The sequence below is a fragment of the Acanthaster planci genome, unplaced genomic scaffold, assembly GCF_054643075.1.
Source record: "Acanthaster planci isolate LZ-2023a unplaced genomic scaffold, COTS_SCS Contig251, whole genome shotgun sequence".
Classification (NCBI taxonomy): Eukaryota; Metazoa; Echinodermata; class Asteroidea; order Valvatida; family Acanthasteridae; genus Acanthaster; species Acanthaster planci.
In genome coordinates this window covers 16,754-29,035 of record NW_028257871.1, presented here as the reverse complement: position 1 = coordinate 29,035, position 12,282 = coordinate 16,754, and the positions used below count along the sequence as shown (strand labels likewise).

The 12,282-nt window shown below is 45.4% G+C and overlaps 1 protein-coding gene across 2 annotated transcripts; it reads left to right on the top strand.

The window, feature by feature from the left end:
* Nucleotides 1-1,056: 1,056 nt before the first annotated feature.
* Nucleotides 1,057-12,183, top strand: pop1 (POP1 homolog, ribonuclease P/MRP subunit). Of its 2 annotated transcripts, none has more exons than XM_022233506.2 (9): nt 1,057-1,210; nt 2,606-2,721; nt 3,338-3,522; nt 4,712-4,968; nt 7,753-7,868; nt 8,090-8,410; nt 8,864-9,030; nt 9,705-9,888; nt 10,140-12,183. In XM_022233506.2, the coding sequence occupies exons 2-9, from the start codon at nt 2,661-2,663 to the stop codon at nt 11,630-11,632; spliced, it is 2,784 nt and encodes a 927-aa protein (XP_022089198.2). In that variant the 5' UTR covers nt 1,057-1,210; nt 2,606-2,660; the 3' UTR covers nt 11,633-12,183. The 2 variants fall into 2 exon arrangements, with proteins under 2 accessions (XP_022089198.2, XP_022089207.2); XM_022233515.2 differs by having other exon boundaries at nt 1,057-1,288.
* Nucleotides 12,184-12,282: the final 99 nt, after the last annotated feature.

The following is a 12,282-nucleotide window of genomic DNA, read 5'->3' as shown; positions in this document are numbered from 1 at the left end:
GGGGGGGACTTTTTGGGTAGGGGCTGATAATTAGGAATTTTATTACGGCCTATGTGAGAGTCAAGTTGAGGCTATTTCTTGGGTCTTTTCACATGCCTTTTAAAGGAAAGGGAATGAAACTGACCGAAACAATTGCCTTTCATTTCCCTGAATGGGGGAGGGGGGAGTGCCATAGCCTCCATTGTCCCTCACTCTGGATCTGTCCTTGGACGTTATTGGTTGGTAAGGACAAGATTGACATAGAAATTAGAGCTTTGGGTAAACTAGTTTCTCATTCATTCTTCATATATTTTTTTTTTCAATCTTTTTTTTTTGGCGTGACTAATCTCATGTGGGTGTGAGCTGGCATGACGCTAACTTGAAATAGGCCTACTTGAGTCTCACACTTGTGAAATCAAGGATAAAGACCTGTGCTGTGGTCATGATGAAAATGTGCTTTGCTGCCCATTCATCCACCTGATATTTATGGTCATGAAACATACTAAATTTCCTCTTTGGCCAAGCAGCAGTGTCTATCACAAAGCCAGCAAGCTATCCAGTTTAAATACCTATCGGCTGACCATAAATGCATGATTCTCTGATTCTTTTTTAAAGGCTTGTCTTAGGCTAGCTCTGTCTGTTGGGCCTGCAATGGTGAGGAAATCTTTTGCCTAACTTTGCTGTCAGGTCAAGAAAATGTTGACTAACTCGTAACTTCCCTATTACGGTCAATTTTTTGCCTAACTTTCCACCGACTGGAGGCAGCATACCGATACGGCGGTAATGTGTATGAAAAAATAATTCCAAACTTTTCATTAACCTTGTAAAGGAACCTGTTCATGGTTTACTCAACTTTACATTTTCGTAGTGACCAACTTCTTCACGTGAATATGGAATTTGTGAGACAAATTACCATTTGAAATAGGCGGATTATATTTCGATACGTTCTCACCACCGCAATGCAACTCCTTGCATGCAGCTGTACGGCGGTACTCGACTCGCGCGGTTGACACGGCGCGCGCGGCAGGGCCAGTTGTGAAGAGATGACTCAAGAGGGCGCTCTATCAAATTGACGGTGTGCGCGCGAGAAGTGTTTTCATGGTGGTATGGTACACTGACTAGGCCAACTGTGTTTCTGCAATTCTGGTAGCCTACTTTGATAGCATCTTCAACAAAAGTTCATGTGTGGGAAAAGTCGGAGAATAGGCCTATCTGCAGTTCCTTTAGAAAGGTTTGTGTTGTTTGAAAAAAATCATCAAATGCGCTTCTTCTACGTCTGCCGCTGAATGCTACACCGATATAGTATTAGGTACGAGATGACTTGGGTACGAGATGACTCGAGTACGAGATGACCGGCTATTTCTACCTTCATGTTACACCTACATATAACTTCTACTTGACACCATGGACACGTGTCATGCCTGAGGCTGATTTCACAAAGGACATAGAGCAAGCTAAGGATTATGGATAGTGTAGGGCCTGCATGTATGTAGGTGGGCCGGGCATGGTGGGATGCCATATGAAGTGTTTAGTCATGCGGAATAGCAATGAATAGTGTTGGGCTAACGTCAGTGAAGACTGTCAAAACCATAGAGCAAGGAACAGAACAGACAAAGGACACAGGGGACTTTAATTGTCATGTAATCTGTTATGCAGGAATGTTAAATATTGACAGACCGACATGACCGAAGAACCTCATGTTATGGTAAAAATATCATTCTTTATTAATATTCATTTCCCTGTTATTTAAGAAAGTTATTAAAAAGTCAAAGAGCTGTTGCAATGCCAAACACCAGGACTCACCCTTTCAATAAATATATCTTCCTTGTGTAGCACGTCTTCGTCACCAGTTACCGTAGATTTCAAAGAGCTTCAGCTGCATAGATCAGGCAGGAATTGTGGTCGAACCCACTAAAAGCTGCCTACTCCTGGGCATAAAGAGATCTGAAATTTTGTGAATTGCTTCAATGACATGAATGACAGACTTTGAGTTGTGAAAAGGAAAAATTCAACTGCAATGTGGTTTTTTGGTAATCTCTTTTCAAAGCCTTAGGTGCACAGAATTCAGAAATAGGTAGATCAAGGATACTGCAGACTGAGGACGGGGGTAGGCATGATAGGCCCTAAAGTAAACTGTGTGCAATCTTGCCCACTAGTAACCAGTAGACATGGTAGAGGCCTCGTCCCTCTTCCCCAGGGCCCATCCAGTTCATTGTATTTTGAACTGAGAGAATTGGAAGTTTTCAGTGAAGAATTTTGGCAACACCACATGAGGATAGTCAAGGGAAATGTTGAAATGGGCCACGTTAGGGAAGTTGGAACTCTATGATACATGTACAAGGCGCATGGCCAAGGTGCAAGGGGTCACTAGCTTGTGTCATTGGAATTCATACATACAGATTACATCATTACATGTGTGGGTAAGAGTTCCAAATACGAACATCTCCAGTTTTCCCTTGCAGTGGTTTATTAGCCATCATAAAGTGATTACATGTCTTAAAATTCAATTTAGCAGGGAAAATTGAAACATACAGGCAGTCACATGTAATCATGAGCTAGTGCTGGTTTGTCCATCATTCTTGGTGGGAGTTATTCCTCCATGGTTTGAATTCCATCATGTCACCAGGCGTGTCAGGTTTCCCTGAAATTCTGAGGGATAAGAGAAGAGCAGGCGCACTGTCATGGAGGGCCAAGAGGGACCAGCTGCCGGGGAGGAGGATATTTTGGCTATCAACCCGAGGGGTAAGTGTTTGTGCGTTTGTGGGCATGGTGGGGGCGTGGTGGGAGGGGATAGGCCTGTTGACTTAATCATGGTTGAATCCCTCTGAAAAGGTGGGTGACTTTGATCAACCAAAAAATGTACTGATACAGGTTTGCATTTTATGTGCTGTGAGTTTGAGGTGAATATCGTCAGAAATGAAAGAGGAATTTGTTTGTGGAGGAATTTGTTGGTGTGGATATAAAATTTTAATGATACCCCACATGTATATTGCCAAGTAAAAACAGGAGCGGTAAAGGAAATGTGCAGGTTGAAAAATGTGCACAGGGCAAGTAAAATGAGTCAGCTCCAGTTTCTCTTTGCTTCATGAAAACAATGGAATTGCCATGTCACACCACAACTAGAGCATTGTCCCAACTGCAGACCCAACTGTAGTTGGGTCAGGTCCAACTTCAGTTGGGTCTCTCCCAACTGGGCCCAACTATAGTTGGGACAGATGCTGTAGTTGGGGCATAACATTCACATTATGTATGCACTTGTGTGTGTGTATACACGGTGTTATGAATGATCTTAAGAATGCCTTAAGTATCAGTTCTGCAATGGTGTCCGTTTTTATCACCGCTGTTCAATTTGTTGTAGCCATCAATGTGGCCGAGTTTGCCGGTGCCCGCGCGGCTGAGCTTAAGACCATGACAGAGGCCGTCATGACCATGGGGGGCATGCGCAGGACTTTCCAAAAGCTGCCGCGTCATCTGCGACGTCGGGCCATGAGCCATGACCTGCGACGACTGCCCAAGAGACTGCGAGATTCTGAAGAGAGAACAGTGAGTTGCCACTTCGTTTTGGTTCGTCACACACAGCATCAGTGTTGTAATCAAATCCATTGCAAGTTCTTTCATAAGTCTCTTCAAAACTCCTTTCACAAAACCAAGTTACCAAGACCTATCGCAGGACCAGTCACAAATAACGGGGCGAAGAGTTTGTCACAGTTCACTTGAATAGCTTGTGACTTGGATTAAGACTGAATGATTTGTGAGGGACTTGTGATGGACTTGGCCCGCAACCCTGAACGCAGTTATGAACATGCTTACAGGATATTACCCCAATGCATGTAACTTAACCTCAACCCTTTAGGATATTAAGAACTTAAAGTTTTTAAGTTTTCCTTTAGGAACTTAAAGTTTGGCTTGTGAATAGATATAGACGAGTGATTTATATTATTTTCATTTCTTCACTCTAATTGTTATCATTTTTTATGGAATTGTTAGCCTCTTAGCCCTTTCTTGTTTTGTGTCCATTGTTAGATTTTTCTTACGTCACTTTTTGTGTAGCATTACCTTATTAACCTAAATACTGTGTACTTCTTTTGCCACCATAATTATGTAATGTCATTTTCAACAATGTGTAAGTACACAATGTTTAGGGGGTCTCCGGTTTACAAGCTCTGCTTTTTGCAGACTTCCACTTATTGTTAATTAATTGTTCCATTCAAATGTTTTAATTTATGTACTCCTCTGACATGCATAAGTGGAAAATGAACTGAAGTGAACTGACATTTGGCAAGGTACCTTGTTGAACAAACGATGTGCAACACTCTAAGTAAACCCCTGCCGAGTTGCACAAGATTCAACAGGTCAGCTATCCTCTTGACTTTATGGCTGAAGAGTCTCATGATTGCCAGCTCCCAGAGGACTCCATATATAACACTGTGCAAAGGAATTAACTCTCATTACCGCAACACTGGCGGTTTATTCCTCTGCTGTTGACTGCTCAGTTCATCAAGATCTTACAGGGTATTGCACTTGTCATTTGATGTGTCTGTCAAGGCTATGATTAACCCGTTGTTAGGACCTTGAGCTCTGCATTGCCCAAGTTGATACCCCAAGTTGTAACAAGGTCATTGTAGCAGCATGGAAGGCTGCATGCATGGTCATTACAGTGGCGATGGCAACAGCACTGCATTAATTGAGACCGATAGAATTACTTTGATATTTGTTTCGTTCGATCTTCAAGATGCAGAAAAGCATGCACAAGAAGAAGGCTGGTCAGGGCAAAGAGGGCGGGGCAGAGGAAGACCTGCCCCCGGCGAAGCGATCGCGCCGTCACCGTCGCCGGCCCAGTAACCTGAAGGCGGAGTACCAGCGCAGACAGGGCGGCCACGCCTGGCTGGAGACCCATATCTGGCATGCCAAGAGGTTCAAGATGGTGGGGCAGTGGGGCTACAAACTGCCCCTGCATCCGTCAGACAAGAGCATCAGGGCCACCTACAGGTACGACTCACGGACGGTTCATTCCTTGACCATATTATTTGACTGAAAATTGGAAGGCGAAATAAAGCGGTCAACATTTGATGTACAGCCAAACGCCACAAACACTGACCTCTTAGAAATAAGTTTCTTTGAATAGTATTTGTACAATATTTCCTCTTACCGCAACCTCCAAATGTTTCAACACCGTGGCAATATTTGCTACCACGACAGGTTACGCACAGTGCCCCAAGTCGTGACACGTGGCTGTTTCACCTGTCGGCCATGCCTTGTGAGATTTGAAGCATTTCATGGTGGAGGTAGCAAGTAGACTAGATAGGTTGGTGGTAGCACCATGGATATATTTTTTGAGTGTGTGGGGTTCTGAAAAGAAGTGTTGGTACTCAATGTTTTAGTCAGTATGCTGTGTCCGTTGAGAGAGTACGTTTCAGACGGTATGCTCTGTCCGTTGAGAGAGTACGTTTCAGACAGTATGCTCTGTCCGTTGAGAGAGTACGTTTCAGACGGTATGCTCTGTCCGTTGAGAGAGTACGTTTCAGACAGTATGCTCTGTCCGTTGAGAGAGTACGTTTCAGACGGTATGCTCTGTCCGTTGAGAGAGTACGTTTCAGACAGTATGCTCTGTCCATTGAGAGAGTATGTTTCGGACGGTATGCTCTGTCCGTTGAGAGAGTACGGTCCGTTGAGAGAGTACGTTTCAGACAGTATGCCCTGTCCATTGAGAGAGTACGTTTCAGACAGTATGCTCTGTCCATTGAGAGAGTACGTTTCAGACAGTATGCTGTGTCCATTGAGAGAGTACGTTTCAGACAGTATGCTCTGTCCATTGAGAGAGTACGTTTCAGACAGTATGCTGTGTCCGTTGAGAGAGTACGTTTCAGACAGTATGCTCTGTCCATTGAGAGAGTACGTTTCAGACAGTATGCTGTGTCCATTGAGAGAGTACGTTTCAGACAGTATGCTGTGTCCGTTGAGAGAGTACGTTTCAGACAGTATGCTCTGTCCATTGAGAGAGTACGTTTCAGACACTATGCTCTGTCCATTGAGAGAGTACGTTTCAGACAGTATGCTCTGTCCGTTGAGAGAGTACGTTTCAGACAGTATGCTCTGTCCGTTGAGAGAGTACGTTTCAGACAGTATGCTCTGTCCGTTGAGAGAGTACGTTTCAGACAGTATGCTCTGTCCATTGAGAGAGTACGTTTCAGACAGTATGCTCTGTCCATTGAGAGAGTACGTTTCAGACAGTATGCTCTGTCCGTTGAGAGAGTACGTTTCAGACAGTATGCTCTGTCCATTGAGAGAGTACGTTTCAGACAGTATGCCCTGTCCATTGAGAGAGTATGTTTCAGACAGTATGCTCTGTCCATTGAGAGAGTACGTTTCAGACACTATGCTCTGTCAATTGAGAGAGTACGTTTCAGACAGTATGCTCTGTCCGTTGAGAGAGTACGTTTCAGACAGTATGCTCTGTCCATTGAGAGAGTACGTTTCAGACAGTATGCTCTGTCCGTTGAGAGAGTACGTTTCAGACAGTATGCTCTGTCCGTTGAGAGAGTACGTTTCAGACAGTATGCTCTGTCCGTTGAGAGAGTACGTTTCAGACAGTATGCTCTGTCCGTTGAGAGAGTACGTTTCAGACAGTATGCTCTGTCCATTGAGAGAGTACGTTTCAGACAGTATGCTCTGTCCATTGAGAGAGTACGTTTCAGACAGTATGCTGTGTCCGTTGAGAGAGTACGTTTCAGACAGTATGCTGTGTCCGTTGAGAGAGTACGTTTCAGACAGTATGCTGTGTCCGTTGAGAGAGTACGTTTCAGACAGTATGCTCTGTCCGTTGAGAGAGTACGTTTCAGACGGTATGCTCTGTCCGTTGAGAGAGTACGTTTCAGACAGTATGCTCTGTCCATTGAGAGAGTACGTTTCAGACAGTATGCTCTGTCCATTGAGAGAGTACGTTTCAGACAGTATGCTCTGTCCGTTGAGAGAGTACGTTTCAGACAGTATGCTGTGTCCATTGAGAGAGTACGTTTCAGACAGTATGCTCTGTCCATTGAGAGAGTACGTTTCAGACAGTATGCTGTGTCCGTTGAGAGAGTACGTTTCAGACAGTATGCTCTGTCCATTGAGAGAGTACGTTGAGCACCACCAGTTCTTTTCTTTCCAGTAATACTGGTTCTTTTCAGAACCCTACATACTCAAAAAAGAGATTTTACCGGCCATGCCTTGTTAATTGGCCACATAGAATGTCTTCTAAGAGTATCTAGTGTGCCTTTGGTCAATGGGGACAGAATGTCTTCTCAGAGTATCTAGTGTGCCTTTGGTCAATGGGGACAGAATGTCTTCTAAGAGTATCTAGTGTGCCTTTGGTCAATGGGGAGTGAATATTGACAAGGTGTAGACTTTATGTAGTGCCTTGGGGATCGGTGTGGAAGTGGTGTACTTCTTGCCCATTTCGTAGTATTGTTAAAGTGAACATTTTCTGGAGCTGTGTCAGTGGTTAGTTGAAGTTCCAGAGTATGCGTGGTGTATTTCTGACGCTGTTGACTAATTATTAAATGATTGTGTTGTGGAGAACTGCTATGCACCACTGAGCCACCAAACTTGCACCAAGTTATCCTTTGGTGTTAAATGCGGTTCCGGAGTTGAAATGGGCAAAGAATCCATCTGAAGTAAAAAGATACACCAGTAACCTGTTTTTTGCATACACAGTAATTTCTCTGCAGGGCAACCCTGTGCCTCGCCGCTATGTGAACCTGACCCATGTTTTCATTGCCCCCTACCCATTAGGGCCATGGCCAGACACTGCCTCCTCCAAGACGTTTCTTACCTGCGAGTTGTCGAGATGTCTGGTCCCCAGGGATTGACACTGAGGGCACTCTCCCGCCTCACCAGTCCATCCACTGGTGAGTCCGTCAGATGTCCGAGATAAACATGTTCTAAGAAGTGTGGACTTTGGGGGGGAAATTTTGGAAATGACAGCGTTTAAGATCCATCTCTGTTGCACTGAAGCAGAAGTTGTCTCTTTATCAGAAGTTCAGGTTTGCTTAGGATAATTGTATCTTTTTTGTTCTGGGGCAAAGTATGTTACGTCAGTAATATTGTGGGGATAATATCTGTTACTCAGGTTTGACCTGTGCTGCAGCTGCTTTTCTCAGTGGTCAGCGTCACGGTGAAGCAGTCTTTTACCGAAAGGATCAGTTCCCCCAGGGTGCGATAGGACCTGTCCAGTTCCTCTGGAAAGCTGAGGCGACTTTGTCAGACAGTGTCCCCAAGTTAAAAGGAGAAAGCCAAGAGGGGTGCAAAGCTGGAATGCCAGCGGCAAGCCCTGGGGGAAAGTTTGAGGAGAAAGGAGTCAGGAAGCTGTGGCTGTGGGCTCACCCATCGTGTGCCTCAGAGTTACTCAAGGAACTCAAAGCAGCGAGCGAGGCTGAAAATGCAAATACTGGTAATCACGTTGATACATTACAAGACGTTGATACATGTTTCTCACAGGCTAATCAACTTTCAAGGAACATCAGTCAGTCTGTACTAAAAGCAAGTTGATCACGTTGATACATTACAAGACGTTGATACATGTTTCTCACAGGCTAACTGACTTTCAAGGAGCATCAGTCAGGCTGCATGAAAAGCAAGATCAAATTGGCTCTTCCTTATTCAATCCTGCAAAATCCTTCCAACTGCTTAGTGGATAATGAAGTAACTGAGAGTGTTGGGGATAAAAATCCTCCTGAAATTACCAGCCACTAGATACTGTTTGATTGAAAAAGATTTATTTTAAGGGTACCACAAACCGTAACAGTCCTCAGTCTTCCAACAGGATTTAGGACTGATAGGGCTCAGTTCATCTCTCCAAAATGGCTCAGTCATGCTTGACCCGCTGCTTTCTGTTCTGTCTTAGACTCAAACAGCAGAGTCACAGTGACACAGCTCAAGGACAGTCCCCTGAGGTTCCGCTTGCAGGGCCCACTGTCGCACCCAGTGCTTCTTCACGCCCTAAAGATGTCTGACGTGGGCAAGGCCTCCGGCCCGGAGCAACCCAGACTGTGGTGGGAAGATTACTACGCAGTGAGTATTGCTTTCAGCATGTTGCGCCTGAGGGTGCATGTACACGATCTGGCTTTCTGTATACACGGGCACAGTCAATGGGTTTAAAACGTCAAGGGTGCCTCGAAGCACCTCCATCTGACGTCTGAATACATTAATCCATTAATCATTAATACAATAAATCTGTAGAGGTGTACCTCTTTAACTTGGCCCTAACTGTGCATGGCCTTTTGTGGTAGCAAGTACTGCTTCGTGGGCACGCCCCGGAATGTTGAAATATAGAAGGTTGTTCTAAGAAATACGTTTATGTACAAATCCTGAACACCCATCAGGTTTATGTTTTGGCAGCCTGCCAGACATACCAGAATCCAACCCAGCCGAAGCGAGAGCCCTTTTTAGTCCTTTTGTGTGCGCGCTGTACCACTGTAACCTATAGCTAAAAATTTTAGGACAGTCAGTAACATGTGTGCAGTGTTTGATCCGGTCTGGGTTCAAATCCCAGAGAGGGCTACGAGACACGCCTTCTGCAGGTCGCACCAAATGATCGCTGCAAGCATGCCACTCTGAGATATCAGGCAATTCCACGACATGTACACGTCATACCTCAGTTAAAGGCTGAAGGGCTCAAAGGACAGTATACGGTCCTGCCGAGAGAGGAAGGTTTATCATCTTGCAATGTTATTGCATGGTTACAGGACCTGCATCTTCTGCAAGCCTGGCGGGAACAGTCATCCACCTGGGAGACCCTTGGCGGAGTGAGGACAGCGATGGATCTTCCCCCACGCTGCGTTCTCGGCCTGACAGTACGAGACCCACGCAATCTCCTTCCCATCAAGAGAACCAAGATCATGACAGACCCCAATGAGTTAGTTCCACCTGGTAAGTCGGGGATTTCACCAAGCTTAGTTTGACTGTCAGTTATGCAGCGCTGCCTCTCTGCCAAAGAGAGGCAGACAGGTTGTGTTTATAGTGCTTCCTCCCTGTTGTGTTACTTTTTCTAACTTTTTACCAGTGACCACTGTGCATGGTTCAGATTTCCTCTTTGAGACTATGCTCGGACTTTCTTGGTTTTGATTGTTTTATTGGTAGTTTAATTTTCACATAGACAGACATACTTAAACTTTCCCCAGACAAAGTACCAACTGAAGTTGTACGCCAGTTCCCTAACGCAGCGCCTGTGTCTCCCCTCTGGGAAAAGTCAGTGCGAACAGCTGTCACATCAACCCAGATCCCCACCCACAAGCTGAACAGGATGCGCTCTGAGATGCTCGTCCCGGGCCAGGAGCTCAGTCTTGACCGCCAAGAGTCACGTGTTCCGATTCTGCTCCTCCAGCAGCCGGGCAGGGAATGCTCAGCAGCTGCATCCCACAAGTCCAAGGGGGGCAGCTCGGCTGGCTTCGGAGGCGGCTGGGACATCGTCCTGCCGAGTGGCTGGGGGATGGCCTTCTGGATTGCCCTGATCCTGAGGGGCGCCCGCGTGGCAGGGCTTCGGGAATTGCGCTCCTGCCACCTGCAGCAAGGGGTTCCATTCTTCCCAGATGTTTTCCCGGACACGGCTGCGGGAGAGGAGTGGGCAGACAAGTTAGAGCAGGAGCTGACCAAGAAGTTCAAGAGCTGGCCGCCCGCCAAGCGGCCCAACTACGGGAAGCTTGGCGTCGTCTCACCTTTTAAGTGTCCCTGGAAGAAACTTCTCAAAGAATGGAGGGATATCAAGAAGTCAGAAGAAGAAGAGGAGGAAGATATTGCTATCGAGCCTAATGCAACAGAAGCAATCAAGCAGGCAGCCAGTGACATAGGTGCATCCTCTGAGGAAAAGAACCTGCACCCTGGAGAAGATGAGAACCAATCCTTCTTTGTCCTACGAGATAGAACCAAACTGGAAAAACTCAGTGAGTCTTTAGGAGCTAACCTTAGGCCCCTGAAAATGTCTACAGCCTCTACGAGGACCAAGCCGAGTGTTTCCTTTGGAGCACCCATAGCAGGCATTCTTAAAGATATTGCTGGTGTCAAAATGCACACTACGGAGGCTGCTAATGGACATGCTGCCAGTCAGGCATCAAGTGCACAGAGTAAAGAAGCCAAAACAGGCCATCATATGGAGATAATCAGGGTTGCTGCTGACCTGATTCAAGATGCAGACAGAGTTCTTGTTGGTGTGAGGCTGAGCATGGCCAACCGTGGAGTGCCTCGGCAGTTTGCGATGATTTGCCTGCCGAGCGAGGAAGATTTCGCATCATTCAAATCTGACCAGAGGTTCTGTCCCCGTGAACCCATCCACAGAGAGTTCAAGCTCCCAAAGATGCCCAAAAAGAAGAAAAACAAGAAGAAAAAGGGCCAGTCAGTGGATGACAATCCCAGAGATGGGAGCAGTGATGAAGTCCGCGTGAAAGATGACGTGGCCTCCAATGTGAAACTTTTCAAGTCTTGCCGTCGTAAGTTGATTGGGTTTGTCATGGACGGAGCAAATGCATTCATCTCTGGAAGTGGCCAAGCAGTGGGCTACTGTTGCATGCTGGGATTGCTGAGACTTATAGAAGAGCGCCCTCAGGGCCAGACAGGAATGGTCCTCGTCCGGGATACAAAAGCAGTCCAGTATCGATTTGCTTTTTTGGATGTTATATAGGATTCATACCTGGACCTGTTGGTATTTTCTAAACGCTGTACATGTACAATACTCACAGAGAAAAGGTACTGATGGACTTTTGAACACATATTTTCATGAATTATTGAATTACGTATATTGTTTATTATTTCCTTGTTTACGAATTTGAAAAATTGATACAAAGTTTGGTTTTGACCTCATTTCTAAGACAGTACTGCTGCAAACATTTCTATGTTGATTTTTTTCTTCGCAGCGGCAATGCTCTTTACATTTGATTAACTCGGCATTTTATTCAATATGGACATCTTCAAAATCGCATCTACAACAGATTTGACTGATTTTTTTCCCCCAGTTTGAAACAGGATGTCATTACCTGTATTAATGGAAGCACCAACAAGATGCTGTAACAAAATGTCACATGTTTTGATGCCACCATCGTTCTCCTTGGTTTGAATTTTCCATGCTCCTTGCCGTGGCAAATATTTGTACACAGTGCTAACAGCCGACCAAAGACAATATGTCTCTGGTAATATAAGGAAGACCAAGAATAATTAGAAATTGTTATTTTCCATGGTTGATCAATAATTGGTGGTCGGAACAAAAACGGGATCAATAGGTTACCGTTACTCTTCCGGCAGGCACCATTTTGACCTTATTTACAGTACACCGAT

What these genes read in the sequence shown, in the direction of transcription:
- pop1 (XM_022233506.2), top strand. Translation starts at nt 2,661, where the DNA reads ATGGAGGGCCAAGAGGGACCAGCTGCCGGGGAGGAGGATATTTTGGCT. An exon ending in CCTCACCAGTCCATCCACTG is followed by an intron (nt 7,869 to 8,089) that starts GTGAGTCCGTCA and finishes TCTGTTACTCAG; the next exon opens with GTTTGACCTGTGCTGCAGCT. An exon ending in CAATGAGTTAGTTCCACCTG is followed by an intron (nt 9,889 to 10,139) that starts GTAAGTCGGGGA and finishes AACTTTCCCCAG; the next exon opens with ACAAAGTACCAACTGAAGTT.